This window comes from Micromys minutus (genome assembly GCF_963924665.1).
Source record: "Micromys minutus genome assembly, chromosome: 2".
NCBI lineage: Eukaryota > Metazoa > Chordata > Mammalia > Rodentia > Muridae > Micromys > Micromys minutus.
Window position 1 is genome coordinate 18,780,861 of NC_137971.1, and position 27,544 is coordinate 18,808,404.

Sequence of the window (27,544 nt, forward strand, 5' to 3'; positions counted from 1 at the left end):
CAGCCCTTCCAACTCAAGGCCCTTTCCAGACACCTTTGGAATGCCTTGATCCTGCCTGACCTTAACCTTCACAAAGGTTAAGAGAGCATATCTTTACAAATCAAATGCCTTTATTTTCACTCCTTCTGTAGCATGTGAGAAATGGCAGTGACCTTGGCAATAGGCTTAGTGTCTTTGTCCCATTGAAAAGCCAGAATTTCAACATAAAACTGATGGATCTTTTCCCAAAGTGAAAGAGATGGTGTCTAGACCTAGAGCTCATTATCTGACCCCTAGTCTGGAGATAAAACTTCTTTGCCTGAGTAAAGGGACTTCAGTCCTTGAGTTTCTCCACACTGCATCTTGTTTTGAGGTGGCAGAAGATTGCTCTTGATAGTCCCTGTGTAGTACTCTAAGGCAAGCCTAATGGCTCTTTATGGTCATGGACTCCAGGAAAAGCTGCCCTTGGAAGCTCTTGAGAGACAATAAACAATGTTCAAGTTGTGGCTTACACGGCCATCACAGAGGCTGAGTGAGCAGTCACCCAGGGAGGAGGGTCCCAGCTCATCCCATTCCCATGGGGTAGGTGACTAGAAGGTAACAGCACCCGGGTCAGCCAATGCCTGTGAGGAATGATCAGAAAAAAAAATCTCTTTAGTTCTGAGTTCTTGGTAGTCCTTCCCATTTGCCCTGCAGCAACCATGGTCTTCTCAATTTAAGCCACTTATGTATGCATCACTGTGTAACCCAGGTTGGCCCTGGTCTCCTGAATGCTGGGATTCTAGGTGTGGCTGCCATGACCAGCCCCAATCTTTTAAGAGGACTGCAAGCACAGTAGAGGTGGGGATGCAGTGAGGAGGAGGCAAAGAGGAGGGACTTACATAGACTCATCTGATTGTTACCTTCGATAACCTCAGGAAAGGCAAGGTCATCAAACTCATACCTTCCAAGAGATGGGGCTACAGATGTACATGATCATGCCTGGCCTGGTAATGTGCACTTTAAAAAATGGACAGAGCCAGTCTCACATATTGCTATAGGACTCCTGTCACATGTAGGTTGTCTCACATTGTTGGCTTGAATTCCAGATACAGTGCCTACCTACAAGCTCTTCTATAGTCATCTTGAGCCATACCTTTTAAACCACAGTTTTAGGGGCTGGAGATGGCTTAGCAGTTGGAGTACTTTCCTACAGAGGATGCAGTTTTGATTCCTAGTACCCATATGGCAGGTTATAACCATCTCCAGTTCTAAGGGATCCATCCAGTGCCCTCTCCTGACCTCATGCATGCACATAATGTGCATACATGTATACAGAAAAAAATACTCATACAATGATTTTCTTTAAAAAGTTTAGTCTGGGGGCTGGAGAGATGGCTGCTTTTCCAGAAATCCTGAGTTCGAGTCCCAGTAACCACATGGTTGCTCATCTGTAGTGGGTTCTGATGCCCTCTTCTGGTGTGTCTGAAAACTGCTACAGTGTACTCATAAAATAAGTAATTCTTTTTTTAAAAAAAGTTTTAGTCTCAGGCCCCAATGGTTCAAATAAATAGTGGTTATGCCTAGAGCGCATAACATAAAGCTGTGTATTCCTGAGGATGAGACCTAACTGCAAACTCCTTGGTGGCACTAACCAGTCTCTGATTTTGTGGGCAGACCACTTCCCCCGTTGTGGAGTTTGGTTCCACGGGACTTTAACTTCAGCTCAGTTACAACCTCTGCCCCTCGGTAAGGAGCACCTTCCCATCAGTTCTGCTGCACAGCCCGGCTCTGCCTTTCTCACTTTACCTTCTTGTGTCCACACCTAGGAACACCTTCCAGTTGTCCAAGCAGCCATAGTTGTAAGGGTTCCTAAATACCTAGAGACAAGAAAAATACATTGCTACTCTTCTACTTCATCCCCTCATCTTGGAGATGACAGAGCTCCAATCAAAGTCTAGCTTTTAAGACACCTGTTGGCTGGTTGTTGCGATGCATGCCTTTGACCCCAGCACAGACCAACCACAGCTACATAATGGGACCCAGCTTTAAAACAAAACAAAAAACTAGAAACTTGCCTAAGTCAGCCCTGACGGCCTGTTTATTAGATGTAGGATCAGTTACCCACCTGCTCACCCAAGTCCCTTCCCCACTCACTCTGCCTTTGGCCTGTAACCGGCGTCTCTCCTTCTTGTTGATGTGCCTTTCGATGCTAGTCTCGCCCCGACTGATGAGAACAGCATGCCACATGGTCAGGGCACCCAGGGCCAGGGCCACAGAACTAAGAAGCAAACATTGATAAAAATTAGAGGCTGGAAGACAGACAGGAAGGCAGACTTGTGGTTCTGACTGGCTTAGAGCCTCTGTGCTTCATTTTCATGATCTCACATAAGACCTAGGTGAGCACATATTCTATCTTTTAAAGTAGAGATTTATTAACGGAGACTGGAGAACAGTGGTAAGGAAGGGAAAGTGGGGAAAGAACTACCACTGAGAGGAATGTAGACTTTTCTAAAATGTCCATGCTTGGCTTGAAGACAGAGAAGAATTGCACAACATGAGTGGCTGGTCAGAAATTCATATTCCAGCTCTGCAACTCCTAGCTGTGCCTTGTAGAACAAATCCCTTTAAGTTTTTGATTTCCCTTCTCAGTAAATGGAGCCATGTACTTTTTGGATAGGAATCAGTACAAGAGCTTCACATAACCTTGGCACATAACAAGCATGATTGTATTATCGGTACTTAGGAGCCACATTCTATTGATCTCTGTCCCCAAAATATCGAAGAAAAGCACAAAGCACTCTTTGCTGGCCGCAGACTAGGACAATGGCATCTAAAAAGGTTTCTTAATGCTGCCCTTCCTTAAAATTACCAAAACGGAGCTCGTCAGCGATGGCACATGCCTTTACTCCCAGCACTCAGGAAGCAGAAGCAGTCAGATCTCTGGGAGTTCAAACGCAGCCTGGAGCTGGAGAGATGCTCAGTGGTTAAGAGCACTGTCTGCTCTGCCAGGGGTCCTGAGTTCAATTCCCAGCAACCACATGGTGGCTCACAACCATCTATAAGATCTGGTGCCCTCTTCTGGCATGCAGACAAAATGCTGTATACATACTAAATATTAAAGATTAAAAAAATCAAGGCCAGCCTGGTGTACAAAGCCAATTCCAGGACAGCGGAACGAGAAGGAGGGGCAGGGGAGAATCAAAACTGCGAGTTAAATACCTGCACAGGAACCAGAGGTAGACAAGACTCTTGTGAGTTATCCTTTCTCGAAAAGAGAAGGTAGGTGGTGGAGTTTGGTGGTACGTCTATAAAAGAAAACAGCAAAGCCTGGCTGCCTTGCTCTGCCAGTCTCCAGCAACTGTCACCAGAGCCCAAAGCACCTACAGGCAGGAATTAATATAAAACCAGGCAGAGAAAAATGGGGAGAAAAAATGGGGATTAAAGCCACAGGGGAAATGAGACCAGCAGGCAGACCAAGCCCAGTGGCACCATCACATGGACAGACAGTGGGTAGACAGCCAAGCACAGAGAGGAACTGAGTCTGTAGCTTGTCAGCAGTAATGGGACTCCAGGGGAAACCACTTCAGTCTCTAGCCAGTCACATTTCCTTCCACAGGAGGCAGTTCTATACCTGGCTTGGACTAATGGCGAGGGGGGAAGTGGGACTCTGAAAAAGCAACAGGAGTGCAATATAAAAGTCCAAGAAGTGTACATGGTAAGGATTCCTAAAATGTGTGGGTGGGGTGATCCCAAAGCTGCCAGACCAGCCTGGTATCTGTCCCCTGGAACCCCATTACACAGACTAACATAGACCCCTTGCTGCTCGGGCCATCATGTAGGCAGAGTCCAAGCTTAACCCAAAGAAAGACTTCTAGCTTGCCCTCAGGCTACTTCATCTACCCATGAAAGCTTCCTTAGAAAGGTCTGATCCAGTCTGGCAGCCAGCCTGTGTAACTGAAGTAGCAGACCCAGTTGATTAAGTAACTCTTAACCCTCAGGCCTGAGCAGCAGGAGGCAGTGGAGTGGAGACTGCCCACCTGGTTGGCAATCGCCTGTAGTTTGTTCTTGTCAAGCTGTTTCATTTTCTAAGGGGATGAAAACAGTGTGGGTTATATTCTCAGGCCTCTACCAAGGGGGCTACCAAATAGTTCCTTGGGGAAAGGTTTCTGCTAGGTTGAATTATTCTCTTCCTAGCCATGGGCTCACCTCGATGGCAGCATAAGCCTCCCGGAAAAGGTCCCAACTTCCGTAGCTACAGTAGACACAGCCCAGAGTCATGAAAAAGCAGAAAGAGAAGAAATAGCGATGGTTATAGTGGCCTACACAATTGTTCAGCCAGGCTGGTGGAGGAATGATTAAGGACAAGACTAGATATGATTTCCGGTGTCCAAGTTCCTACAGCTCATCCTTAATTCAAGACATCACCCAAAGGCATAGCACAAAGGCAAGAAAATAGAATACAGTTTCCCAAAGTTAAGATAAAAATTGTCTAAGTTTTTCAGGGTTTCCAGATGCCACCAGGAAATCTTAACCAGGTCAGCCATCTGCATAGAAAGTCAAAACGGGACCGCCCACAGTTCTATCTGGCACCTTCAGCCACTGACGCCCAAACACTTTTTGATTCTCCACAAAAGACCTGCCAGAAAATTCCTTTCTTCTACAAAAATCCATCCTAGAAAGCCTTACACATTCTGCTCCTCCCAAAAAATGTTAAGTCCCTTCCCCCAATGCCTCTCCTGCTAACTTCTCATGAGCCAGTACTCTGGATTGATGGTAGTGAGAAACTGGAGCTCATGACTGTGAACCCTGTGCAGTGCTCTGGGGGTAAAACCGAAGGTCTTGGCTGTAGAGAGCAAAAAGGATACGGCAGTGATGATCCATCTTCAGCACACACCTGTGAGGGAGGGACACAGGCTCTGTTACGGTGGCCAAGGATCTTGAGATGTCTGTGACAATCCTTTCCTACTAGGACCAGCATCCTGCTGAGGTGGAAAGGGCACAGACTTTGAAGACAGCCAGGCCTTCCTTCAAACCCAGTTGTCCTTTAGTTTACTGGCTACTGACAAGGAAACATTTGCTGCCTCAGTCTGTATCAGTGACAGTAACCTCACTCAGACCATGCTGAAGACTAGGTGTCAGCACATGGGAAGCACAGTGCCTATCAACAGATACTCTGACACACAATTAACTAACTCCAGGGCCAGGTTCTGCCCTAGGGTTACAACAAAAAGGCCTCAAATGAGGTTCAGGGCAAAGCCAAGACCCACCTATTACAGATGCTGCAGTGGTGTGTTCGGGCTGGCTTGGGGTAAATGCACTTCTTACAGATCGAGACAGTAGCAATGTCATTCCTGCCCTGTGCAAAATGAGAAAAATATTTTGACCACTATAGCAGGACAAGATTTTGCCTCAAAAGATCCCAAATCATTCTCCCTCCCATATATGGGACTGGCTACCATAGCATGCAACTCTATTCCTCCCCATGCCCTGTGGGTCCCACCTGGGGTGGGTATCCAGGAGGAGTGGTGATGGCCTGGTAGTAATGGAAGACGATGAGGATCAGATTCCAGTGACTGTAGAAGAAATGCCAGCAGAGCCGTGGTACTGAGTAGGTTTGGAGGATGAGGGGCAGGACACACAGATAGGCAATAGCCACGATGGACCCGGTCAGCACGATCACCAGCACCACAAACACCTGCCGACACCAGTGAGGTCAAGAAGATGCCGTGAGGGAGCGATGCGCAGGAAGACTCAGAACTTCAGAACTTGGGAAGTTGCCTCCAAAGCTCAAAGTCCATCAGAAACATCCCCTTTCCTGGCTCCTAGAGCACAATCACTTACCACTCCGAACCAACGGATCACATTGTCCACCAGCCAGTAGATAGGCTCAAAGGCAGCATCAACTGCAGTGTCACTGCCGCCAAAGGAATTGTAGAGCAGGGAGCGCAGGCAAACCTTGCCATAACGCCAGCGTTGTACCAGGCCCCGGAGCAGAGGTGGGCATCGACGCCGGTAGCCCAGGAGCAGGAGGAGACGCAGGCAAAGGCGGGCTGGGCCCAACAGCAGACTTCGCTGACCCCGCATGGCTCCTAGGAGAGTGTGCTAATATAAGGACCCAGCCTGAGCCATACCTCACCCGACTCAAACAGTGAGAAGGCCCCGAAGCATCCAGTTGGAGGACTTCTCAACTAGGCCAGTCATAGCTATGAAAATAGAATTTTTCTATAGAATTTCCAGTGTCATTACAGGATGTAGAGACTGAAGGTTCTGAGCCTACAAAAGTTATATTTACTTTATACTACATGATTATATAGCAAACCCCAGGTAATTTACACCTGAAGGGCCACAGTGAAGAGAAAAACAGCTTCAAGTCTGAGTTTTTCTTCTATGTGTGCAGCACATATGTGGAGCACAGACATGGTATCAAGTGTCTCTTCCTCACTCTCCACACACTTCACATTTCTATTTTGTGAACGCTTGCCTGCATGTAAGTGTTGCATGGTGAAGTATCTTTCACTGGCCTGAAGCAGCTGTTGTCTCCCCTCCGTCTGCTAACCTAGGCCTCGTCCTGAAAGCTTCTAGCCTCCATACAACCTAATCTAGGCCTGGAGTGTTTACAGCCTCAGAGACTTACCACTGATTAGGATTCTAGCTGGTTCAACTCAGCTGTTCCGGCTTCTCCTGAATTGCTCTGCGTGGCATCATACAACTTTGGCAGTATGCTCTAATCTTCTGGCTCCTCCTCATTCTCTGGTTCACTCTGTCTTTGCCTGTGCCTAGCTTGTTCTCTGTAAAACTGTCTCCTTCCTCTCTGCACTACTCTCTTAAGTAGCTTCCCTTTCCTGTATCTTCTCATGAGAGTTGGGCAGATCATATCCTGTCAAATCTTTCTCTGACTCATCACTTTGTCTGGCACTCAGTTAGACATCACTTCCAAACATGGGTGCTTCCTTCTACAAAAACTAACTTCATCTTCAAGGGATTCAAGGTGTGACTAGGGGTATGTCTGTATTCCAGCCCGAGAGATTAAAGATGTATGCTAAGGGTTAAGCCACACTACAACTAGAAAGTTTTTTTCAGTAAATAACACAATCTTGGGGTTCACGGTATGATCAAATATCCTGCCACAGTACAATGTGTGTGCCTAGTGCCTGGAGGCCAGAGGAGGGTGTCTGATCCCTCAGAACTCTTGAGTGGCTATGAGCTATGTGTGTGCTGCTGAGTCTTCTGAAAGAATAAGAGTATTTCACTGGGCATCGTGACTGTACCTTTAATCCCAGTACTTGGGAGGCAGAAGCAGGTTGGTTTCTAAGTTCAGGACTAACCTGGTCTCCAGAATGAGTTCCAGGATAGCCAATGTTACAAAGAGAACCACTATCTCAAACAAACAAATAACAATGAAGGGTATATGAAGTAAGTGTACCAGAAGCCTTCTCTTCAGGGCCCCACTACACCCATCCAAGCTACACACACACACACACACACACACACACACACACACACACACACACGTTTTTTTGGTCTTCTGGTTTTGTTTTTTTATTGAGACAAACCTGAAATTACTGATTCAGTTACGGAAGCTCCAGAGATCCACCTGTCTCTACCTCTCCAGCCCTAGGATTACAGACATACTTGTCTTTTTACATGAGTTCTGTGGGTCAAATTCAGGTCATCATGCTTGTGGGCAAATACTTTACCAACTGAGCAACCTCCGGCTCCCTCAAGGTATTTTGGAGATAATCTGTCTACACAGACAGAGTGAAGTTTCACCTGTATAACAAGGCTGCCTGTCTTTATCATGGGTAAGGGTACAAGCCAAGAGGCAAGAGGTTCCCAGGATTTCCTGCTTGCTCTGTGATACACAGGATCTGGAAACTATGCAGGTGTCCTACTCTATCTCGGCTGCAGTTCTAGGCCAGCCAGATGACATGATTCTTTGTTTCCTGTAAGAACAGTCATCCACCACTTGCATGACATAAGATACTTTCTTTCCAGTTCCACTCCCAGTCTTAGCATCAGGATATAGCAACTAAGTTAACTTTACTATTCAGAGTGTGAAACAGTAATGGGAGGGACGGCCCTCTTGGGAGCTTTTCCAGGGCTTCTCTGTTTAAGCAGCATTTCTGTGACTGATGCTCTCAGCCCCAAGATTCCCAGGCACCGTCCTGGCTCACAGCACTGCTTCTACAACACAGGAGAAGCTCACTGCCCAGGCACTGTGCACGGCTGTGGACAGAGACACTAACAGACTTCCATGATCGTCTCTTTGTTGCGTAAAAATAATGTTTTAACGATGGATAAGGAATACTGCTTTGCCTTCAACAACCTCACTGACTTATTTAACAGGCAGCTCATGACCCAACGGAAACTGGATGCAGCTACTCTGCTGTGGAGATGGGTTTCAGTTCGGTAACTGGAGTAATGTACTCGCCTTGCACCCTGGCTCAACCCTACTTTAAAAGGCTTTGCAAAAGTAGTTAATGATCTCCCTCCACAATCTTGGAAACCTAACGGTGAAAAAAAAAAAAAAAAGCTGCAGAAAAAAAAAAAAGAAAGAAAAAGAAAACCTGCAAGAAAACTGAAGCTCAATGGAGAAAGACCAATAGTTACTGCACTAAGACATGAGCTTCCCCATCGCTTCCTATGAAGCTGAGAGACTTAAACGGAACTGCAGAAAAGAAAGATTAGGCTGGAGAGTTGGCTCAGTAGTTAAGAGCACTGACTGCTCTTCCAGAGGACCTGAGTTCAATTTCCAGTAAATGAGATCTGATGCCCTCTTCTGGCGTCATCCACAGTCAAAGACCAGCATAAGATACATGAGACCTTTAAAAAGCAGTCAGACAATTACTCCTACGTTTTTTGAGTTCTGTGTGAAATGCCTACTTTGAGGCTCAATTGACCAATTCTCATCTATTTATATCCTATTTAGGGTTCAAAATCTTTCTGTAAGTAGTCCTATAACCTCCTTCTTTAACTCTTAAATTCTTAAACATACAAATGTATGCATGTATATCCATACATACACACACAGAGACACACACAAACACACACATATGGCCAAGGTTTAAATCAAATGCATATAAACATCTTAGCATAATACCTGGCTCATAGAAGTATTCAATAAAAACTTGTTGAATGAATGACCTTGGAGAGATGCAGAACAGGAAAGGCTGGCAGCTCTACAGAAGCCGGCAAAGCCTCTCACCACTGTGATAACACCGAAGTGTTTACTGCACTCATTCTTTCTGATTAACAAAGAAACAGAACCATTATTAGAATTGTAGCACTAAAAAACAATAATGTCGAGATCAAATCAAACCAGAAATCAAACATGTAAAATGGAGAGCTTGTAGCTGCTGATCAAGTTTTAGTAAACGAAGAGACCAGGACCCTCTCCTCTCTTAGCCTAGTGGGATATGAGGATAAGAAGGCAGCCAGAAAAAGATGTCATAAATGGGCCGTAAAAAAGTCTTACCTCAGGAAATAGAAAATAAGCAAAGTCTTTCCATCTAAATGTGGCAAGAAGGCAGGGATGACCTGAATGAACAGAGGAGGAATAAGCCAACATAGTTCCTCCAAACCCCCAAGTGCTGTCACCTCTCAGTAGGACCCACAGGCCACAGTGGCCATCTGCCACCAGATTAGAGATTAGCAGGAAACAGCACTCCCCTAAATCACCATCTGTATCTCAAAGACGCCTGACTGACAGGGAGGGAAAGGGTGATAGGAATAAGCCAACAGATGAAACGGAGAGATCAAAGTCATGGCAAATTCCATCCGGACAAAGCTGCTGCTCCAGTGACCTTTGCCATCTCAAGCTGATGTCCGACATCAATACAGCCCAACATTCTATTAATGAAGGCTTCTTTCCCGGCTAACAAGCCAGAAAGGAAGGATGCAAAAGGAATGGTGTGTTAATGGCAAGCTGCTCATTCATAGTTAAGGAGCTTACACTCTACAGAGTCTTTGCCTGCAAGAGACGAAACTGTCGTTTTACAAAACTAGAACAAGGTTGCGTCTCCAGGTGCAGCAGGGTACAATTCTGATGGGCTCAGGTCAGGAAAAATAAGCTTGGGATGTCTCGAACTATCTTCGACACTTGGTACAACCCAAACCTTGTCTCTGGATCTGAGACTTTAAGCTCATGAAATGGGCGAGTTGGGGCTGAGGATGAGTTGGGACTTAGGAGGACACAGTCACGCAAGGTAGGTCGTACACAGGAGATTTGAACTGAAAGGCCTGGACATCGGGGACTCGGATGGGAAGCAAGAACCGCGCCTTCACTCTTACCTGCCTCCTGCCAGCTTCTCAATCATCTAGATTAGGCCCAGTCTCTCTGTCCGCCATTCACTGCCTCCCCTTCCAGCTCGGGACCCAGGCCGGGCTGAGCTAAGGCTGACCCTCCATGGCACTCAGCCCGCAGCGCCAGCCAGCGGACGGAGACCCGCCGCCAACCCATCACCACCCAGCTGCGCAGGCGCGAGCCCAGGAGCCCGCAAAGGCACGCCCAGATATCGGTCCCAGGGCAGCCTGGGAAATGGAGTCAGGCCTCACTTTTACACCTCGTGTGGTCGAAAGCGCCAATCAGTGCGCTTGTAACTGCGAGGTCGCTTCTCTAGCTGACCAATGAGAAGTCGTCTTAGTTCTCATCCGGGTTGTGGACCGTGGTAAGCATGGCACCACCTGTGAGGTACTGCATCCCCGGTAAGTAAGTGGTCTCTGCACGCAGGTCCAGGCTGCGTGGCAACCAGTTTCTGGGAGCCCGTGGCTGAGGCAGCATGTCTTCTGCAGGTGAACGTCTGTGTAACTTGGAGGAAGGCAGCCCCGGCAGCGGCACCTACACCCGACACGGCTACATCTTTTCGTCTCTGGCTGGCTGCCTGACGAAGACCAGTGAGAATGGCGCGGTAAAGGATGCGGCTACCCATCGCGCGTTCCCTCTCACGCTACCACTGAATTCTGGCCCTTGGGCATAGGCACTGCCGGGCAGACGCGTCTTTGGAGGCTCAGCAGCAGAACGCTTTGGTCTCCGGGCTTCTTCCAGCGTGATCCCTGCGCTATGCTAAAAGCGCACCCGCTGCACACTAGTTAGGTTGATCTGGCTTAGATCACTGTCATACGAAGTAAAAATAAAAGTATAGCATCTTCATAATTATAAGAATACTCATAATTATAAGCAATAGGATTTATACCAAGAGAGTATGAAATAATTTAGAACTAATCAGGATGATCATGTTAAACTTGGCAGCCTAATTCTAATAGCCTCTGATTCTCTTTATTTCCTAAAATGACCAGTGTCCTCTGCTATGGGCTGTAAACTAATCTACAGTCTACCTGCCCTTGTGGCCTTAACTGTTGTAAGATGCTCCTGTATTATTCTCAGACCTCAATCATCTTTACCTAAGGCTTACTTGGCCAGTACACTGACCTTGTATTCTCTCCACAGCTTCCTGTGGTATCAGTGATGAGAGAGACAGAGTCCCAGTTACTCCCAGATGTGGGAGCTGTTGTCACTTGTAAGGTAAGCCGGTCCTACTCCTTATGTTTGGATCACGATTCTACAACTGTCATGGTCTACTGCTTAATTCAGCAGTCCCTTGCTAGATAGGGCTGTTTAAGTTTATTTTTGCTAAAAAGTCAAATTTCAGGGATGGATATATTGACTCACACTTTTAATCCCAGTGCTCAGGGGGCATAATCAGATGGATACTTGAGGCCAGCCTGGACTACTGAGAGAGTAGTTCCAAGACAGCCAGGGCTTCCTAGAGAAGCACTCTATAATCCCAGCACTTGGGAAGCAGAGACAGGCACATTTCCAAGTTCAAGAACAGCCAGGGCTACACAGAGAAACTGTGTCTGGAGGATCAGGAAGAGGGACAAATGAGGCGGAGTTGTTGAGGCTGGCAACTTGGAATGTAGAACAAACTGGTTTGAACTAGAGACTCTCCTGTCTCAACCTCTGTTGTAGGGTTGTATCAGACAGTTCACAACACCACACCGAATTTAGGGTTGCTGAGTACTTTTTAAAATCGGTACTGTTAAGTACATTATCAGGTAGCCACTGTGGCTTTTAGCCCATAGGCATGTTCTAGACAAAAATAGGTGTTAGCTTTCTTACAATTGGCTGGATAAATGGCTCTTGGGTTAAGGGGACTTGCTGTTTCCGGTTCCCAGCATCTACTCTGAGCAGGTGAGCTATCTGTGAAAGCATTTTGTGGGCAATGGATATTACACCTCTAGTCTCCATGGGTTCCTGCACGAAAGTGCATATTCTGAATACAGACACACATGAATATAATTTTTTGAAATGAAATGAAGGGCTGGAAGAGGGCTTAGTACCTAAGAGCACTTACTGCTCTTGCAGAGGACCTGAGTTTAGTCGCCCCCACCCACCCACCCACATAGCAGTTCACAATCATCCATAACTTCAGTTTCAGGAGATCCAACCCCCTCTGTAGACAACCAGGCACTCACGTGGTACATGTACATACATGCAGACAAACACTCATTACATCAGACAAACAAAACCCCTTAAATCTATTGAGTAGCGCTCTCTTGGGCTTCACTTGGGCTAAAATCCTACGAATCCCTCACTTGCTCTGTGGCCGTGAGTGACAGCAGCTGGGGCTCTGATGCTGATCCTTTCTCTGTGTCCTAGGTCTCCAGCATCAACTCACGTTTTGCCAAAGTACACATCCTGTACGTGGGATCCACACCACTTAAGAATGCTTTTCGAGGAACTATCCGGTAAGAGGAAGATATGTTTACATTTGCCTCAGCACACGGGAGACGGGAGAGGATGGTGAGCAAGGCTGGAATTTGTGGCTCGATTACAGTTCCTTCTCCTGCAATAAAGCAAAGGGGTGCTCTGGTTTGATCCTTGGGTGCCACATAGATCAGATGTGGGGCTCTTGCCTGCATGGAGGCAGGGGCATGAGAAGTTCAAAACAAACCTTGGCGATAGCAAGTTCAAGGACAGCCTGGGCTGTGTGTGACCCTATCTCAGTAAGAACCGAGTTGTAGACGGGCAGAGTTGTTCATTTCCTGCTCTCCCATTTTTCGTATTACTGTATGTGATCTGTGTGCTGACCCCATACAACAGGACCACTTTATGAAGGCAGTTCTCTCTCTCCACTTTGACATGGGTTCCAGAGATTTAACTGTTCATTGACAACACGTGTCTTTATCCCTGAGCCATTTCGGCTATCCACCTTTTTCATTCTTTATTTTAAATTTTTGTTTAAGATAGTATCTGAATGTTTAGTCCTGGATGACCTTGAGCTCAGAAATTGTCCTGCCTCTATTTCCATGTTCAAGGATTAGAGACATGCACCAAAACATGCACCTTATTCTTTAATATTGATTGAACCCAAAGGTTGTAAGAAAGACAAGGTTTTAGAAGTTGTAGAGGGGCTGCAGAGATGGCTCAGCAGCTAAGAACACTTGTTGCTCTTGTAGAGGACCCAGGTTACCCACACGGTAACTCCAGTGCAAGGGACCAACTAGCCATGCGTGTGCTGCACATATATGCAGGCATGCAAAACATCCACACACATGAAATCAGTCTTTGAAAGAAGTAGTAAGAAAAAAAAAAAAACGTTTGTAGGTAAAATGGTAGATTGTTATGTGGCTTCTTTGAAAGGAAACAGTTATGGATTCCATTTGGTTTTTAGGGTTTTTGTTTTGTTTTTGTTTGTTGTTGGTTTTTTGGACAAAAGTCTTGTAGTCAGGCTGTCCTTAAATTCTATATATAGCCAAGAATGACCTTGAATTTCTCGTAACTTTTTCCATCACCAAGAGTTATTGATGCTATTGTTCTGTGTTGTCCAAGAAAGGGTGAATTTTGTCATTCATGCCCAAGATGGCCCTCCATCCTTTGGGCAGTTGGGAACCCAGTGTGGCCTATCGTGTCTGCTTTCATTATTCTTTCCTTCTCCAATAACTAGTCTTACTTTCTTTGGTTTTTTTAGGAAGGAAGATATCCGAGCAACTGAAAAAGACAAGGTTGGTGACTGGTGGTTTGAGCATTTGTTTTTGTGGGGGTTTAAGCATTTGTTCCTATGACTTTAGGAATTTTGCTCTAAAAATTATTATCCTAGGGACTTGGCCTTATAAGTACTGAATCAAGTTCTGTTCCCAGCATCCATACAGTGCCTCATAACCCCTTGTAATTTTAATTTGAGGGCATCTAACACCCTATTTTTGGCCTCCACAAGTGCTCCACCTGCTTGCATGTGGTGCACAGACATCCTCAGGCACACATTCATACACACATAATGAGTAAATAGAAGAGAAAGAGTGCTGGATAGACAGACAGACAGATAGCCAACTAGTAGTGGTACATACTCACCTTTAACTCCAGTACTGCAGAGCCAGAAACCGGCAGACCTCTTGAATTTGAGGCCAGCCTAATCTGCATAATTAGCTCCAGGATGGTCAGGACTACAATGACCTTGTCTCTTAATACATTTCCTGCTATAACATGAAATTTAGATCACTCTACTTGTTTCCCGTAGATGTTTTTCATTCAGTTGACCAAAATAAAGTTAGGCTGTTACTATCACTTAAAAATTATTAGCCAAATATGGTAAATAAAAGAAAGATACAACTAGGCTAGGGAGATGATAAGTGCCTACTGTGTGAGCATGAGAGCCAGAATTTGGCCTCTGGCTCCTCTGCGTGGTTACTGAGGCCATGCAGACCTAATCTGTATCTTTTACTCCTCTTCATTTTTTGCAGGTAGAAATTTACAAGAGTTTCCGGCCAGGTGACATAGTTTTGGCCAAAGTTGTATCCTTTTGTGCTGTTTGTTTGTTTTTGAGATGGGGTTTCTCTGTGTAACCCTGACTGTCCTATAATTCACTCTGTAGACAGGCTGGCCTTTGAACTCCGAGATCTACCTACCGCCTCTGCGTCCTGAGTACCGGGATTAAAGGGCTTCACTGCCACTGTCCAGCCAGATTTACATTCTATATTCTCTGGGCTTTTGGTTATTTATCAGAAGAAGAATGGAATTGGGCATGATGGCATCATGTAATCATAGTACTTGGGAGGTGAAGGCAGGAAGAGCAGGAGTTCAAGACTGGCCTGGGATAATTAAAACTATGTCAGAAAAACAAGTATAAAAAAGGGAGGTTAGGTGGTAGAAGCAACAGCATGTAGAGCTTCATTTCCCTTCACTGTGCGGTGTGACTAGATCTCCCTCGGGGATGCACAGTCCAATTACCTGTTGACTACTGCTGAAAATGAGTTAGGAGTTGTGGTGGCCCACAGTGAGTCAGGTAAGTTCATTTAGTGGTGTATCTGTCTTACTGTGTGTGAGTATATGCCAGTGCTTGCCCAGTGTTGACGTCTCATCCCTCAGAACATGTCACCATTGTTGAGTAATATATAGCTCAGTTTACTGAGATTAGATTGATCCCCTAAAGGTCAGAGACTAGGTAACTGCCCCCATGTATCATGGAATAAGTAAGTTTTCTTTCTTTTACCTTAGAGAAACATTCTCTTAATGCTGGGGATAACACCCATGGTCTTCCATATGCTAAGCAAGCGCTCTTCAGCTGAAGCCATGTCATGTCTAGCTGAAAAAAAAAGAACCTCAGCAGAGTATCTGGAGTCACACCTCCAACACCAGTCTTTGTCTTTTTCCTTCTAGGTGTCCAGATGGTTCCCATCAGCTGGTGTGAGATGCAGTGCCCCAAGACCCACACTAAAGAATTCCGAAAAGTAGCCAGAGTACAGCCTGAGTTCTTACAAACCTAAGCTTACCTTACCCCAAAGAGGGAAGTAACTGCTTCTAAAAGTACACATGTGAAAACGATCGAGCTGCCATGGTCTGGTCTTTTCTGAGGTACCTGCAGTCAGCTAGCAGCCTTGAAACAGTGTGCCTAAAATATATTCATGTTGTAATGAACACCCAAAGGCTTCTGCAGTTGCGACAGGAAGATTGTTAGTGCCAAAGTTTGAGGGCATATGAGGACTCTTTCAATCAAAAGACAAAAAGAAAATGTACACTGTTTGAAACACTATTTTTGGGAAACTGGTTTTTATTCTCTGGGATCATGGATCTCATTTAAAAGGCACTCAACAAACAAAATCATGTAATATTGAAAATACCTTATGTCTTCTTTATAAATATGTATATATTTTTACTATGACTAGGAAAAAATCTTTCATTTGTTAATGATATAGTTTTCTTATCTCTTGCTCTGTGTGTGTGTGTGTGTGTGTGTGTGTGTGTGTGTGTGTGTGTGTTCTGAGACCAGGTTCAACTTTTTCATATGAATGGGGGTTTTAACCTGGGTGGTCATGGTTGGGTAACAATTTCCTTTACCCTTTAAGCCATCTCCCCAGCCCATTCTGTCACTGTTTAGGTGAACTTGCAGTGATCTTTCTGACTCAGTCTCCCCAGTGCAGGGATTTCAGGCATGGCTACCATGTCTTCTGTTGTCTTTAGCAGAGAGAAGAATCTATAGTGTCATGACTTTTGGATCAGGTGTGTTCACCAACCCATCCTGTGTTTTATCTGTTTGATGTGTATGCCTGTTTCCCTTTATGTACACCATTTGTATTGTGCCTCTGGAGGCCAGAAGAGGGCCTTGGATTCCGCAGAGTTACAAGTTGTGAGCCCCAAGTACCCTCAGCCATTGATCTTACCTGCTTTTGTGTTTTGTTTTTTTGAGACAGTCTAAATGCTACATAATAAACCTCTCATCATATGTTTAGTGAAAACTGTTGTGCCTATGGGTGATTCAAATAGCATGCAAGTGGTTCTGAAAATGTTGCTGTGATAGAGTGGGTATCGCAGAACCGTTGGCTCTGAATTGACAGGAGAGGCAGAATGCTACATATGAGATGGCCAAGGAAGGACTGGTGACAAGACCAAAAGAACTGTGAAGGAATCGGGTAAGCATGAAGGTGTTATAGCGTGTGTACATCAGAAATCAAGGCCTGAATTTGGGGAGGAAGAAAGGGAAGCTATGAGCTGAGCATGAAGACACCCGGGAGTGGCTCTTGTTGACATTCAAGGACCTGGAAGTTCAGTGTGCTTTGTCCATGCTGGAGGGGAGCTCTGGGTTTGTGAGCTCTAGTTGCTAACTTTCAGCACATTAGTATGTTTTATTTACTTTTATCTTATTTGCGGTGGGTGTACCATGTTTGTGTACAACATGTGCATAAGTACAGGCACACATGTGTGGAGGTCAGAGGACATCTTTTGGGAATCAGTTCTTAGCTGACCTTGGTTTGTTTGTTTTTTTTATTAGATGGCCACTCTTTTAAATTATGTTGTGTAATGAAAATTGTGTAATCACGTGCACAAGTCTGCCATAGAGCAACATGACACCGCATGTGTTTAGAAGTCAAAGGGCAACCTTTCTGGCAGTCGCAGAGATCAAACTCTGGTCAGCAGGCTTGCACAGCGAGTACCTCTCTACCTGCTCAGCCATCTCACCGGCCCGCACCTGGGCTAGGCGTCCATCTTTGTTGTTTCTGCTACATGTGTGCTCTAGGCAGTTGTCCCTGTAGATGTGTGCTGCTGCTCCAGCTCTTTACATGGGTTCCAGGGATCAGACTTAAGTCATGCACTTCGGCAAGTGCCTCTACACACTGAGCCCTCTCCAGTCCAAAGGAAAAAAGCTAATATTGAACATTTTTGTTCGTGTGGAAGTCGGACGTAAACTTGTTAGTGGTCAATTCTGTTTCTACTATGTTGTCCCAGCGATCAGACATGGATGTGGCTTCAAGTGAGCTCATTTTTGTCTCTTTCATTCAAAGTTTCATTATGCCTAATGTGGCACACTTGGAATTCTATCTAACATTCAGGAGGCTTAGGCGGGAGAAACACGGGGTAAGACCAATCTAGGTTAGAATAGCAAAATCATCTCAAGATACCTTTTATTGAATTAACTACAGGGCCTGTCTTAAAGTTTCTGTTGCTGTGGCAAAATACCATAACCAAAAGCAATTTGGGGAGGAATGGACTTTTTCAGCTCACACTTCCACAGCACTGTTTATCGTTAAAGGCCGTGAGGGCAGGGCTGGAACCTGGAGGCAGGAGCTAATGCAGGGCTATGGAGGGGTGCCACTTACTGCTTTACTCAGCCTGCTTTCTTATAGGACCCAGGACCACCAGCCCAGGGGTGAAACCGCCCACAATGGGCTGAGCCCTCCCCAATTAAGAAAATTAAGACTAATTAATGCCATATGTCTGGATCTTATGTAGGAATTTTCTCAATTGAGGTTCCCTCCTTCCAGGTAACTAGTTTATCTCAAGGACTAGCCAGGACAGGACCACAAGCAGGCCCCATTTGTTTTGTTGTTTGCTCTGCTAAGGGTCAGATTCAGGCCGTCACACATGCTAAACTCATGCTTTGCTGCTGAGCTTGACCCAACACATTCAAGGAAGTCCTAGAATTCAAGACCAGCACTAAAAATGGAAAGATCTGTTGTACCTTTGGTCTAGTTTCCAACATTTGTGACACTTGCAGGGTTATATTTAGCCAGAGGCCCATTGGTTAATAAAAAGGGAAGAAAAAAATTTATGGTACAAGGCTTTAATCTCAACACTTGGGAGTAGGCCTGCCTAGTCTACATCATGCAAGCAAAGCATTCATATATGTATATATATGAATCTAAAAATGAATAAAAAAAAATTTTCAGTCTGGGCTGCATAAAACTATCTCAAAAAAAAAAAAAAATAGGATCAGGAGTTTAGGGTTATCTTTGGATACAAAGTAAAATCGGCCAGTCTGAATGTCAGGAAATGGTAACATTCTGCCATCGTTTGCCATTGGTGTTTACCTCGGTGTTTCCTCATTAGGATCTTCAAATTATTTTAAGGAAGAAATACATGATTGCTCAGAACATGCTAATATTGTTGTCATTATATTTGCTATGTATCTGATTTGTTCAACCAGGTATCTACAAAATATTAGGCTTTGTACTAGATAAAACATCAGTTCTTAAGGGAAAATATTGCTGTCTTTTTTATTAAAAAATACATTTTCAATCTGATTCAACTTTTTTTTCCTAATATCACCTAGAAATCTGCCAAGAATTAAATTTCTTGGTGGCAGTTTTATATTTTCGTTTATTTCCTTACTTCAGTGAACCTGGAAAACATCAGTTATTACTATATCTTAAAGTATAAATCAAGGATTAGAATAATCAAGTTATGCCAGGTGGTGTAGTATGAGCTTTGAATCCCAGCATATAGGGAGAAGCAGGCAATCTCTGGGTTCAATGCCAGCCTGTTCTACAGAGGGAGTTCCAGGCTAAAGCTACACTAGAAACTGTCTCAAAGAACCAAATTAAAAAGAAAACTTATTTTCCCCAAGTTATACAACTATTATACAAAAGCATAGCACTCAAAATCAGATCTTGCTGTATGCTGTAGAGCTCAAAAGGCTCCTCCTTCCCGAGTTAAGTGCCAGCTGGACATTACCCTTTCCTGTCCAAGAGCTTTTGTTCTAGTGGAGAAAGACAGGTGGTGTGAACCAGGAAATGTTTTAACTCTGGTGATTTAAGAAAAGCTATCACAAAGAAACAGCAGGCCTGGAAATATAGCTAATAATTCAGCCTTTGTAGGGTCAACCCTTAGCACCAAGTATGTGAAGAAAACAGGATAGAAGACTGGCTGGGATGCAGCTCTGATAATGTGTAGTTCCTATCCCAGCACTGCAAGGAAGGTCTAGAAAGTTCTTACCACCTACTGTGACTTACCTACTGCTTTTTGAGATAGAATCTCATGTTTAGCTTGGCTTTAAATTCAATTGATAGCCTCCCTAGTCCTGAGATTAGAGGTATACACCCCCAGTGACACACCTCCAGGCCAGTTCCACCTTCAGTCCAAATATTCATGGAGCCATTACTCCAAAAGGACTTGCCCTTTTCCATTATGCTGTGTGCATGTGCCATAGGTGGAGGTCATGGCATAACTTTGTAGAATCAGTTCTTGCCTTTTTTTTCACCTTTTAAAAATGGCAAGTGCTTCACCTGAGCCATCTTCTCAGCCCTTCTGATGCTTAATTTACTGTTTTTCCTGCATATATGTATTATATGTGTGCTGTGAGGGTGTGTGCTGGAACCCACATGGTTTGATTTTGTCACTTACAAAAGCAACAAGTGTTCTTAACCACTGAGCCAACCCTCCAGTCTTTTATTCTTAAACTCTACAAGAGATTCTGGGAACCCATGTTAGACATCCAGCAGTTACTGGTTTCCTTTCTCAATTAAAAGGCTGGGATTTTGTTTACATCTGTGTATTTAATGGCTGGTTAAGATTTATTTTCACTTGTGTTTACCCTGTGTTTATGTTTGTGCACTGTGTCCAAGGCTAATAGAGGATGTTAGATCCTTCGGAGCAGCCAATCCTTTTCATCTTCTGAGCCACCTCCAGCACCTTTAACTTTCTAAAACCCTTCATCTGTCAAACAAGAACTCAGTGTGCACCTCAGACTAAATGCTGTGGTGTTCTCAGACCACAGATACAGCACGAACAGTAAACTATTGCACATCACTCCTTTATTATACTGATCTGGAAAGAGATTTAGTTGTTATGCCCAAATGAGTTCTGAACCCACACAGTAGGGTCAAGCAGCTGGAACATGATTCAGACAGTGAAAGACAAAAACTTGGACGTGATCAAGGGGCTCTTCACCTCTACAAAACAAGGCAAAGGGATCCAAACACAGCAAGAGGTACAAGGAGTTCCTCCCATTTGATATGAGGAATGGCTTATTTTCTGGTGACCACACAGGACTGTTTCAACTGCCACTAGCAACCTCAAGAGTTGCTTTTGTGTGCTGATATATGTATATATACTTTTCTTATATAAAAGTAAATGTAATACAGACTTGACAAGATTGATCCCAACTTTCTAGGGCCAGCAGCTCTTTTAGGGTCAGAGAGAAAGTGGGGTCTTTCAAATCACCATGAGGTTACTTTCACTCTCCACTGGAATGACTACGCCCCCAGTTACCTAATTGTAGGAAGAATGAAGAACAGGTTCCAGGGACAAAACTGGACTGCAGCTTCTCATTGGTCATACCACAGTGCAGTTCCTCCCTGACTTCCTCCTAAGCAGACCCTTAGTAAACAAAGAACTAAGAAAAACTATAATTACTGTCTCTCAACTCTCCTGGTACAGGGAGCCATCCCTGGATGTGGACCAAGAACCTGCACCCCAGAGGTGTTATTCTGACTAGATTCTATGAACGGAGTGGGTGCAGGAGATAAAATACTAAAATGAAAATGGGAGCCACAGGTCCCCATCTGCAGCTACAACTTAAACTTAAGATCCTAAAGATGTAGTCAGTGTGGCAGGTGCTGGGGAGGGTGCAGGAGGCAGGAACAGGCAGGGAGGGTGTCGGGTAGGAGTCTGCCTCCTTGCCTTCACTTCTTCACTTTGCCCTGAGCAGCCACAGCTTCCATGGCTTTACGCACGGTCTCCTCATCTCCCAGGAACTGCATGGGCTTGATGGGCTTCAAGTTCTTGTCCAATTCATAGACAATGGGAATGCCCGTTGGCAGGTTCAGCTCCATGATGGCCTCTTCGGAAAGACCTAAAAGAGCCACCATTTTCAGTCACAAGAGTCCATATCCCCTTCAGACTTAGTCTTTAACTACTAATGGCAAAGCACTTAAGTAGGAACAAACAAGACATCCTTTCTGATCTAATCTAAGAGTGGATCTAGTGCCCCATGGAACAGCCCCCAATTATGACTTTCCAAGCCTCCAATAGCATTAGAGTGAGACGATTCTAAGATGAGCAGAAAATTACACTACAGATATCCCTACAAAAGTAGATGTAGAAAGCAGGAAGGACTATATTCTCAGACATCCTGTAGCCTAGTCATCTGGACCTCTAGGTCCTTGGGGCCTCTAGGACCTGAATCACATTGATTCTCTTGCTTCTGCCTCCCTGGTGCTGGGTCAGAGGTGTAAGCCACCACATCTTGTTGGCAGACCATAGATTGAGAAAGGAAGAAATAAGTTTTTCGCTAAGTCCATCTACACCGTCAATTTTTCCCCAGAGGCCTCCTTGCTACAAAATCAGCCCGATGCTGACAGTTCTGTTCTATCATCCTTAAGGACTCCTGTAAGATGCACATACCCTCCAGATGCTTGACGATGCCCCGAAGGCTGTTGCCATGGGCAGCAATCAAGACCCTTTTCCCCTCTTTGATCTGGGGGACAATTTCTTCATTCCAGAAGGGCAGTGCTCTGGCAATAGTGTCCTTCAGGCTCTCACAGGAGGGCAGCTGGTCCTCAGTAAGGTCTGCATACCTGCGATCCTAAACAAAGATTCCAAGGTTACCAATTATGCCAAATTGCATCCCATGTACCAATTCTGCCTAGCTCTGACCTTAAGGCATTAAGTGACTAATGAAGATCTCTCTCCAAGGTCCAGAATGCAGCTCAGAACATGAAGAGGATCAGTAGTCATTGTCCTGCATCCTCATTTCCCAATGGGGAGGAGGCTTAACAAAACAAAGCTTCCCAATTCACTTTAATTTGTTTGCTGCTGGCTTACGAAGGCTGGAGATGGCTTTATAAAGTATGGCAGCAGATATGTGGGAAGAAGGCACCCCTCTCAGATACAACAAAACTTCCAAATAAATCCTGTAACAAGTGAAGGTCATTGCTTAGCAATGGGAAGTTATGTTAATTATTATAATTTATAAGATTAATGACACACTTAAGAAGTCCGGGACTGGAGAGATAATCAGCTATTAAAAGAGAACACGTGCTGCTCTTCCAGAGGACTCAGGTTTAGTTCTCTGCACCCATAAATAGAGGTTCACAACAATCTCTAGTAGCTCCACAGGATCTGATCTCTTCTTCTGACCTCCAAAGGCATGCATGTGTGCACATAAATATATACAGGCAAAACCCCATGCACATACATAGACTTGGAAATTAAAATGACTTAGAGTCCGGCCATGTGCTAACCCAATGTTGGTGAAGTGACCACACCTCCATTTAACTATACCTTGCTGATGTTGCTGTAGAAGGGATGATCAGGTTCCATTGGAGGTGGCGGGACATCGTAAGATCGTCTCCAGATCTTTACCTGTGCCTCACCATGCTTAGCAGCAGTTTCTGCTTTGTTGAGACCTGTTAGACCCCCATAGTGTCGCTCATTGAGGCGCCACGTCCTGACCACTGGCAACCACATCTGGTCAATGGCATCCAGAACTGTCCAGAGGGTTCGGATTGCTCTCTTTTGAACAGAGGTAAAACAGATGTCAAACTCATAGCCAGCATCTAGAAATTAAGAAGAGCAAATGAGCCGGGTATGTTGGCACATGCCTTTAACCCTGGTACTGAGAAGACAGAACAGGTCTTTGTGAGTTCAAGGTCATTCTGGCCTCCAAGGCAAGTTCCAGGACAGTCCAGGGTACAAAGAGTCCTTGTCTCAAAGAAGAAAAAAAAAGCACCAGTGCCAAGGGTGAGCCACAAGTGTTTTATACAGAAGTCTCTAATACAGAAATTACTTGGGCAATGTATGGTGGCACACACCTTTAACCCCAGTATGAAAGAGGCAAAGGTAGGTGATTTGTGAGTTATTGGCCAGCCCAGTCTAAGTAGCTGCAGACCACCCAGGGATATGAGACCTTATCAAAGAAAGAGACAAAAAAAAAAAAAACTATTTGGCAAAGTATTTGTCCTTGCAGCCTTTGAGGGAAAATTTGTTGATTTATATTACAGTTAACAGCACACTTCCTACTGGATCCAGTAATTCTAATAACGCATTGTTAACCAATTAACCTAAGGCCTATACATCTTATTCTAAACCTTAGACTATTACACCTGAACATTTTGATTGAACCCTTGTTCAATCCCCAGAACCCATACAATGGAGAGAGTGTGACCACAAGTTGTCCTTCCTCCAACACATGCACCCCAAGGCATGCACAGTTGTAGAGGCCTGTGCTTACACACAACAGATGAATGGGTTTAATTTTGTTTTAATGAAAAAGGATCACAAAAGTGTGAACTCTGGGGCCAGAAAGATGGCTCTGCAGTTAAGAGCACTGACTGCTCTTCCATAGGTCCCGAGTTCAATTCCCAGCAACCGTACGGGGCTCACAACCATCTGTAATGGAATCTGATACCTTCTTCTGGTGTGTCTGAAGATAAAGAGTGTATTCACATACATTAAATAAATCTTTAAAAACATGTAAACTCTAAGTCATAGCTAACCTTTCTAAAGGGCTCATGGCTGCTCCCACATGAAGCTGTGGTTTAGTCTTCACTAGAATCCTATAATGTTGCAGTCTTCTCTACCCACTTTTAGCAGAACAGGAAAAATAAAGAGGTGCTGGGCATGGTAGCGTTTTTTAAATACCTGCTCTGTAGATAGATGGAGCCGGGGAACATGAGTTCAAGGCTAGCTAGCTAGGCTTGTCTATATTTTTGAATTAAGGAGCTGTCCCTCTTCTTATCCCAAAACACACTCCTGTTTTCTCCAGCACACAAGGCCCTCTTCAAGATTAACCACAAACTATTCTGGGCATTGCTTCATATTGAGACTAGCAACAGTTTAAAAAAAAAAAACATGAAGTAAAATTTCCTGCTAGTGATTCAACTGACAATGAGGCCACTGAGAATAGCTACTGTGGAGAGAGGGAGACTAATACCAGGAAACCACCACCACCCACAAGGGAAGACAGAGCTCACCCCTGAGCCTCTGCACATGGTGATGAAAACTGACAGCCATCACATCCTTTACTCTCCTTAACCAGATGAGGAATGTTCTCCAACAAACGGCTGAGTCACCCACTGAGAATACCCACAGAACAAGCCTCAGCTCCCATGATGAGATGCTACAGGCTGCCTCTGCAATTATTTCCAAACAGTCCCCAAGGCTGTATTCCCCTTAGGACTCTGCAAGAATGCCACAGGATCAGAAGCACAGAGACACTTCCATTTAAACCAAAGTACAGCCAAAGGTACAATGGATATGACATGGACTCCTATTACTCCCCAACCCCCAGGGATCCCTTCCTTCCTCAGCCGAAGGCTGCATGGAGGCCTCACTAGTTTCCTTCTGAAATCTGCAGGAGTAGCACTGGTGGAACAGTATGCACTCAATCATTTTCATTTTACTCTTCTCTAATCCTTTAATCATCTGTGATATCTTTGGGAGATGCTAAACTTTTGCATCCTATTTAAAGACAGTCTAGCTGTGTCCAAGTCGGCCCATGCTCTCTATCCTCCCTTCTCAGCTCCCCGGGTGCTGAAAAAAATTACAGGTATGCAACACCATGTGCGATCTTATATGTGGTTTTCTAAAACTTAGTGCTACAATTTTTTAAGCCTGAAATGGGTCTTAATATTTTCCTGTGATTACAAGTTCAACATATAATCATCTTACGCAGAGAACAGAGACAGTTAACTCTGTCCTGAACTAGGCGTCAGTCAGCAAACTACCACAGGCCTATACAGTACTTCATGGCACAGAGCTAAAGAAAATGGCTTCCTTAGCCAACACTTTCCTTTTTCTAGCCTCTTCTACACAGACCATGAATCTCAAGGCATTCTCGTTTCCTTGCATCAGGATTTCATGTTCTGAGTCTTCCTTCATCTGAAAAGAATGTACAAGAAACTAAGGAGGATAACCAAGACACACAAGATCACTTAGAGCAAGCATCAGGAACCCTTTTACACAGCCGCTGCCATGTCCAAGTCAGAAAGGTGAAGAGCATGATGTGCCCTAATCACCAAGAGAAGCAACTCTTCACTAAGGTATTCTCTGGGTTGCAGGGAGGATTTGCCTCATTAGCATTCCAAAATCACAGAACAGTGGGTGGTGCGGGGCGGCCAGCTTGGATAGGCAAAGGCAAGCTTTATCTCCAGGACGCTTCCACCCTTTGCCCAGCCTCGGTCCTTGGCCACCAGCCCGCCAGTTCCTCACACTTACATGTTTGTTACTCCACCCAGAAATGGGGCAAGGACACTGGCTTAGAACTGAATAGGTATGACCTTGGCCAAGTCTTTCCAGTCACTTTTCTAAAACTATAATAAAGGGACTGAGAAAGGTAAAAAAGAAGGAAATTAAACCAGCCTGCTTTATAAGGCTGTTAGAGAGCATCAACTGAAATCACCCACTCACATTCCTGGGTTCGTTTTTGTAGTATGCTGCTGAGTTACAAAGCTCTCAGAAGCACGCGGTTTCCGGGTGTATCGAAGGCCATTAGGCATCCTCACCTAACACCCCCCCCAACTACCCAGGGCGAGCCGGTGAGCTGCCGCTTCGCCATGATCGGCAAGAGCCTCAAGTAAACTCGGGTACAGCCACTGATGCCACCGGGAATTCTCCCCCATGTGCCCCAGGCCCTCGTGGGACCCAAAAGGGTCCTGACCATCACAGGTGGGGCTGCTCGGACCGGAAGGGTAGATTTTCGCCTAGCGGCATCTGCGCCCTCTTCCTGGTACTCATACTTAACGGGGTGACCTTGACAAGCGGGCTCCCCACCCTGCGTTCACCTCCCCAGCTGAAACCTCAACTAGAGAGCCGCCCGAGGTGCCCGCCTCTCGAGAGGCCCCCAGGCCGGTGCGGGCCGTGTACGCCACACCGCGCTCGTCCCACTCGTACCTCGCAATGCCTGCCCGCCGCGCTTCGCCTCCTCATGGCCCGCCGGGCTCAAGTCGGCGTCGTACCAGCCGCTAAAGCGGTTCTCCAGGTTCCAGGCGCTCTCACCATGCCTGATCAGTACCAGCTTGTAGGCAGCCATGACGACGGACAGAGGATGCGACAGCAACTGAGGATCGCTGAGATTCTCCTCGCAGCCCGCCCCCCCCCCCCCGGCCGCGCCTGCGCACTTGCACTCTCCCGCCCCGCTCCCGCGCACTTTCTCCCTGAAATCTTTCCACCCGCTCAACAGACCTCCGCCCACCCAGGATGCGCATGCGCACCAGGCAAGTTCTGCGGCCCGCGAAGGTGGGGGTGTAGTGCCCCGAGGCGACAGTGCGCATGCGTCCTACGTAGCGGTACCCACGTGCTACCCGGCAGTCACGGAGCGCACGTAAGCAGGGAGGGCGGAGGAGGATCTCCGTAGCAAGTTTGCGGATGGCCGTTCTGTGCGTTCTCTTTAGGGATGGGCGCTTATCCTTTGAATAGCTCTTCAGCCCTGCCAGGCCACCGTCCCATTCCTGCGCAGTTCCAATATACGACCTTTCCCTTTTGATTCGTACCTCGAACAGGTCACAGAACCTCTCACCCCCACTTGAAATTGTGGTACCTGGCTGAAAATACTCTATAAACCTAAACGTGGGTTGTTACTATTTCCCTTTAATAGAACATTGTTCTTTTTAGTTTTTCTGGGAGACAGTTTCTCTATATAACCCTGGCTGTCCTGGAACAAGCTCTGTAGACCAGGTTGGCCTAGAACTCAAATCACCCGCCTCTGCCTGTGATGTGCTAGATTAAAGACGCGGTTCATCACACCAGTCAGAGCACAGTTCGTCATATTGCTTTTCTTCCAGTAAAGAACCCTAGTGTTGATTATGTATCTGAAACAGTTACCTGACACTATAAAAGGGGTTGCTTGCCCCCTCCTCTCTCTCTCTTGCTCTC

At 45.5% G+C, this 27,544-nt stretch overlaps 3 protein-coding genes across 7 annotated transcripts; 1 reads left to right on the forward strand and 2 right to left on the reverse strand.

The window, feature by feature from the left end:
• Positions 1 to 114: 114 nt before the first annotated feature.
• ZDHHC16 (zDHHC palmitoyltransferase 16) lies at positions 115 to 10,410 on the reverse strand. Of its 5 annotated transcripts, XM_080912858.1 has the most exons (13): positions 10,252 to 10,410; positions 9,437 to 9,498; positions 9,062 to 9,206; positions 5,803 to 6,050; positions 5,462 to 5,656; positions 5,229 to 5,317; positions 4,827 to 4,855; positions 4,168 to 4,301; positions 3,999 to 4,046; positions 3,181 to 3,266; positions 2,116 to 2,239; positions 1,768 to 1,838; positions 115 to 602 (listed from the first exon to the last, which is right to left on the reverse strand). In XM_080912858.1, exons 4-13 carry the CDS (start codon positions 6,043 to 6,045, stop codon positions 488 to 490), a joined length of 1,134 nt encoding a protein of 377 aa, XP_080768984.1. In that variant the 5' UTR covers positions 6,046 to 6,050; positions 9,062 to 9,206; positions 9,437 to 9,498; positions 10,252 to 10,410; the 3' UTR covers positions 115 to 487. The 5 variants fall into 5 exon arrangements, with proteins under 5 accessions (XP_080768984.1, XP_080768985.1, XP_080768987.1 ...); XM_080912859.1 differs by lacking the exon at positions 9,437 to 9,498; XM_080912861.1 differs by lacking the exon at positions 4,827 to 4,855 and having other exon boundaries at positions 4,168 to 4,213.
• Positions 10,411 to 10,603: 193 nt separating this feature from the next.
• EXOSC1 (exosome component 1) lies at positions 10,604 to 16,662 on the forward strand. The gene is made up of 8 exons (XM_080912473.1): positions 10,604 to 10,665; positions 10,753 to 10,868; positions 11,408 to 11,482; positions 12,620 to 12,708; positions 13,932 to 13,965; positions 14,701 to 14,751; positions 15,158 to 15,242; positions 15,617 to 16,662. Exons 1-8 carry the CDS (start codon positions 10,635 to 10,637, stop codon positions 15,721 to 15,723), a joined length of 588 nt encoding a protein of 195 aa, XP_080768599.1. The 5' UTR covers positions 10,604 to 10,634; the 3' UTR covers positions 15,724 to 16,662.
• A 3,797-nt stretch (positions 16,663 to 20,459) lies between these two features.
• Positions 20,460 to 26,752, reverse strand: PGAM1 (phosphoglycerate mutase 1). Its single transcript, XM_080910890.1, has 4 exons — positions 26,564 to 26,752; positions 22,955 to 23,229; positions 22,076 to 22,256; positions 20,460 to 21,524 (listed from the first exon to the last, which is right to left on the reverse strand). The coding sequence occupies exons 1-4, from the start codon at positions 26,700 to 26,702 to the stop codon at positions 21,355 to 21,357; spliced, it is 765 nt and encodes a 254-aa protein (XP_080767016.1). The 5' UTR covers positions 26,703 to 26,752; the 3' UTR covers positions 20,460 to 21,354.
• Between the last annotated feature and the right edge of the window lie 792 nt (positions 26,753 to 27,544).

Coding starts and splice junctions, on each gene's coding strand:
- ZDHHC16 (XM_080912859.1), bottom strand. CDS start 6,045: ATGCGGGGTCAGCGAAGTCTGCTGTTGGGCCCAGCCCGCCTTTGCCTG. Junction 5,657..5,802: donor TGATCCGTTGGTTCGGAGTG/GTAAGTGATTGT, acceptor TGGTGTCGGCAG/GTGTTTGTGGTGCTGGTGAT. Junction 603..1,767: donor CTAGGTGTGGACACAAGAAG/GTAAAGTGAGAA, acceptor CATTCCTCACAG/GCATTGGCTGACCCGGGTGC.
- EXOSC1 (XM_080912473.1), top strand. CDS start 10,635: ATGGCACCACCTGTGAGGTACTGCATCCCCG. Junction 12,709..13,931: donor GCTTTTCGAGGAACTATCCG/GTAAGAGGAAGA, acceptor TGGTTTTTTTAG/GAAGGAAGATATCCGAGCAA. Junction 14,752..15,157: donor ACATAGTTTTGGCCAAAGTT/GTATCCTTTTGT, acceptor CGGTGTGACTAG/ATCTCCCTCGGGGATGCACA.
- PGAM1 (XM_080910890.1), bottom strand. CDS start 26,702: ATGGCTGCCTACAAGCTGGTACTGATCAGGCATGGTGAGAGCGCCTGG. Junction 22,257..22,954: donor TCTACAGCAACATCAGCAAG/GTATAGTTAAAT, acceptor ATCTTTGTTTAG/GATCGCAGGTATGCAGACCT. Junction 21,525..22,075: donor CATCGTCAAGCATCTGGAGG/GTATGTGCATCT, acceptor TGGCTCTTTTAG/GTCTTTCCGAAGAGGCCATC.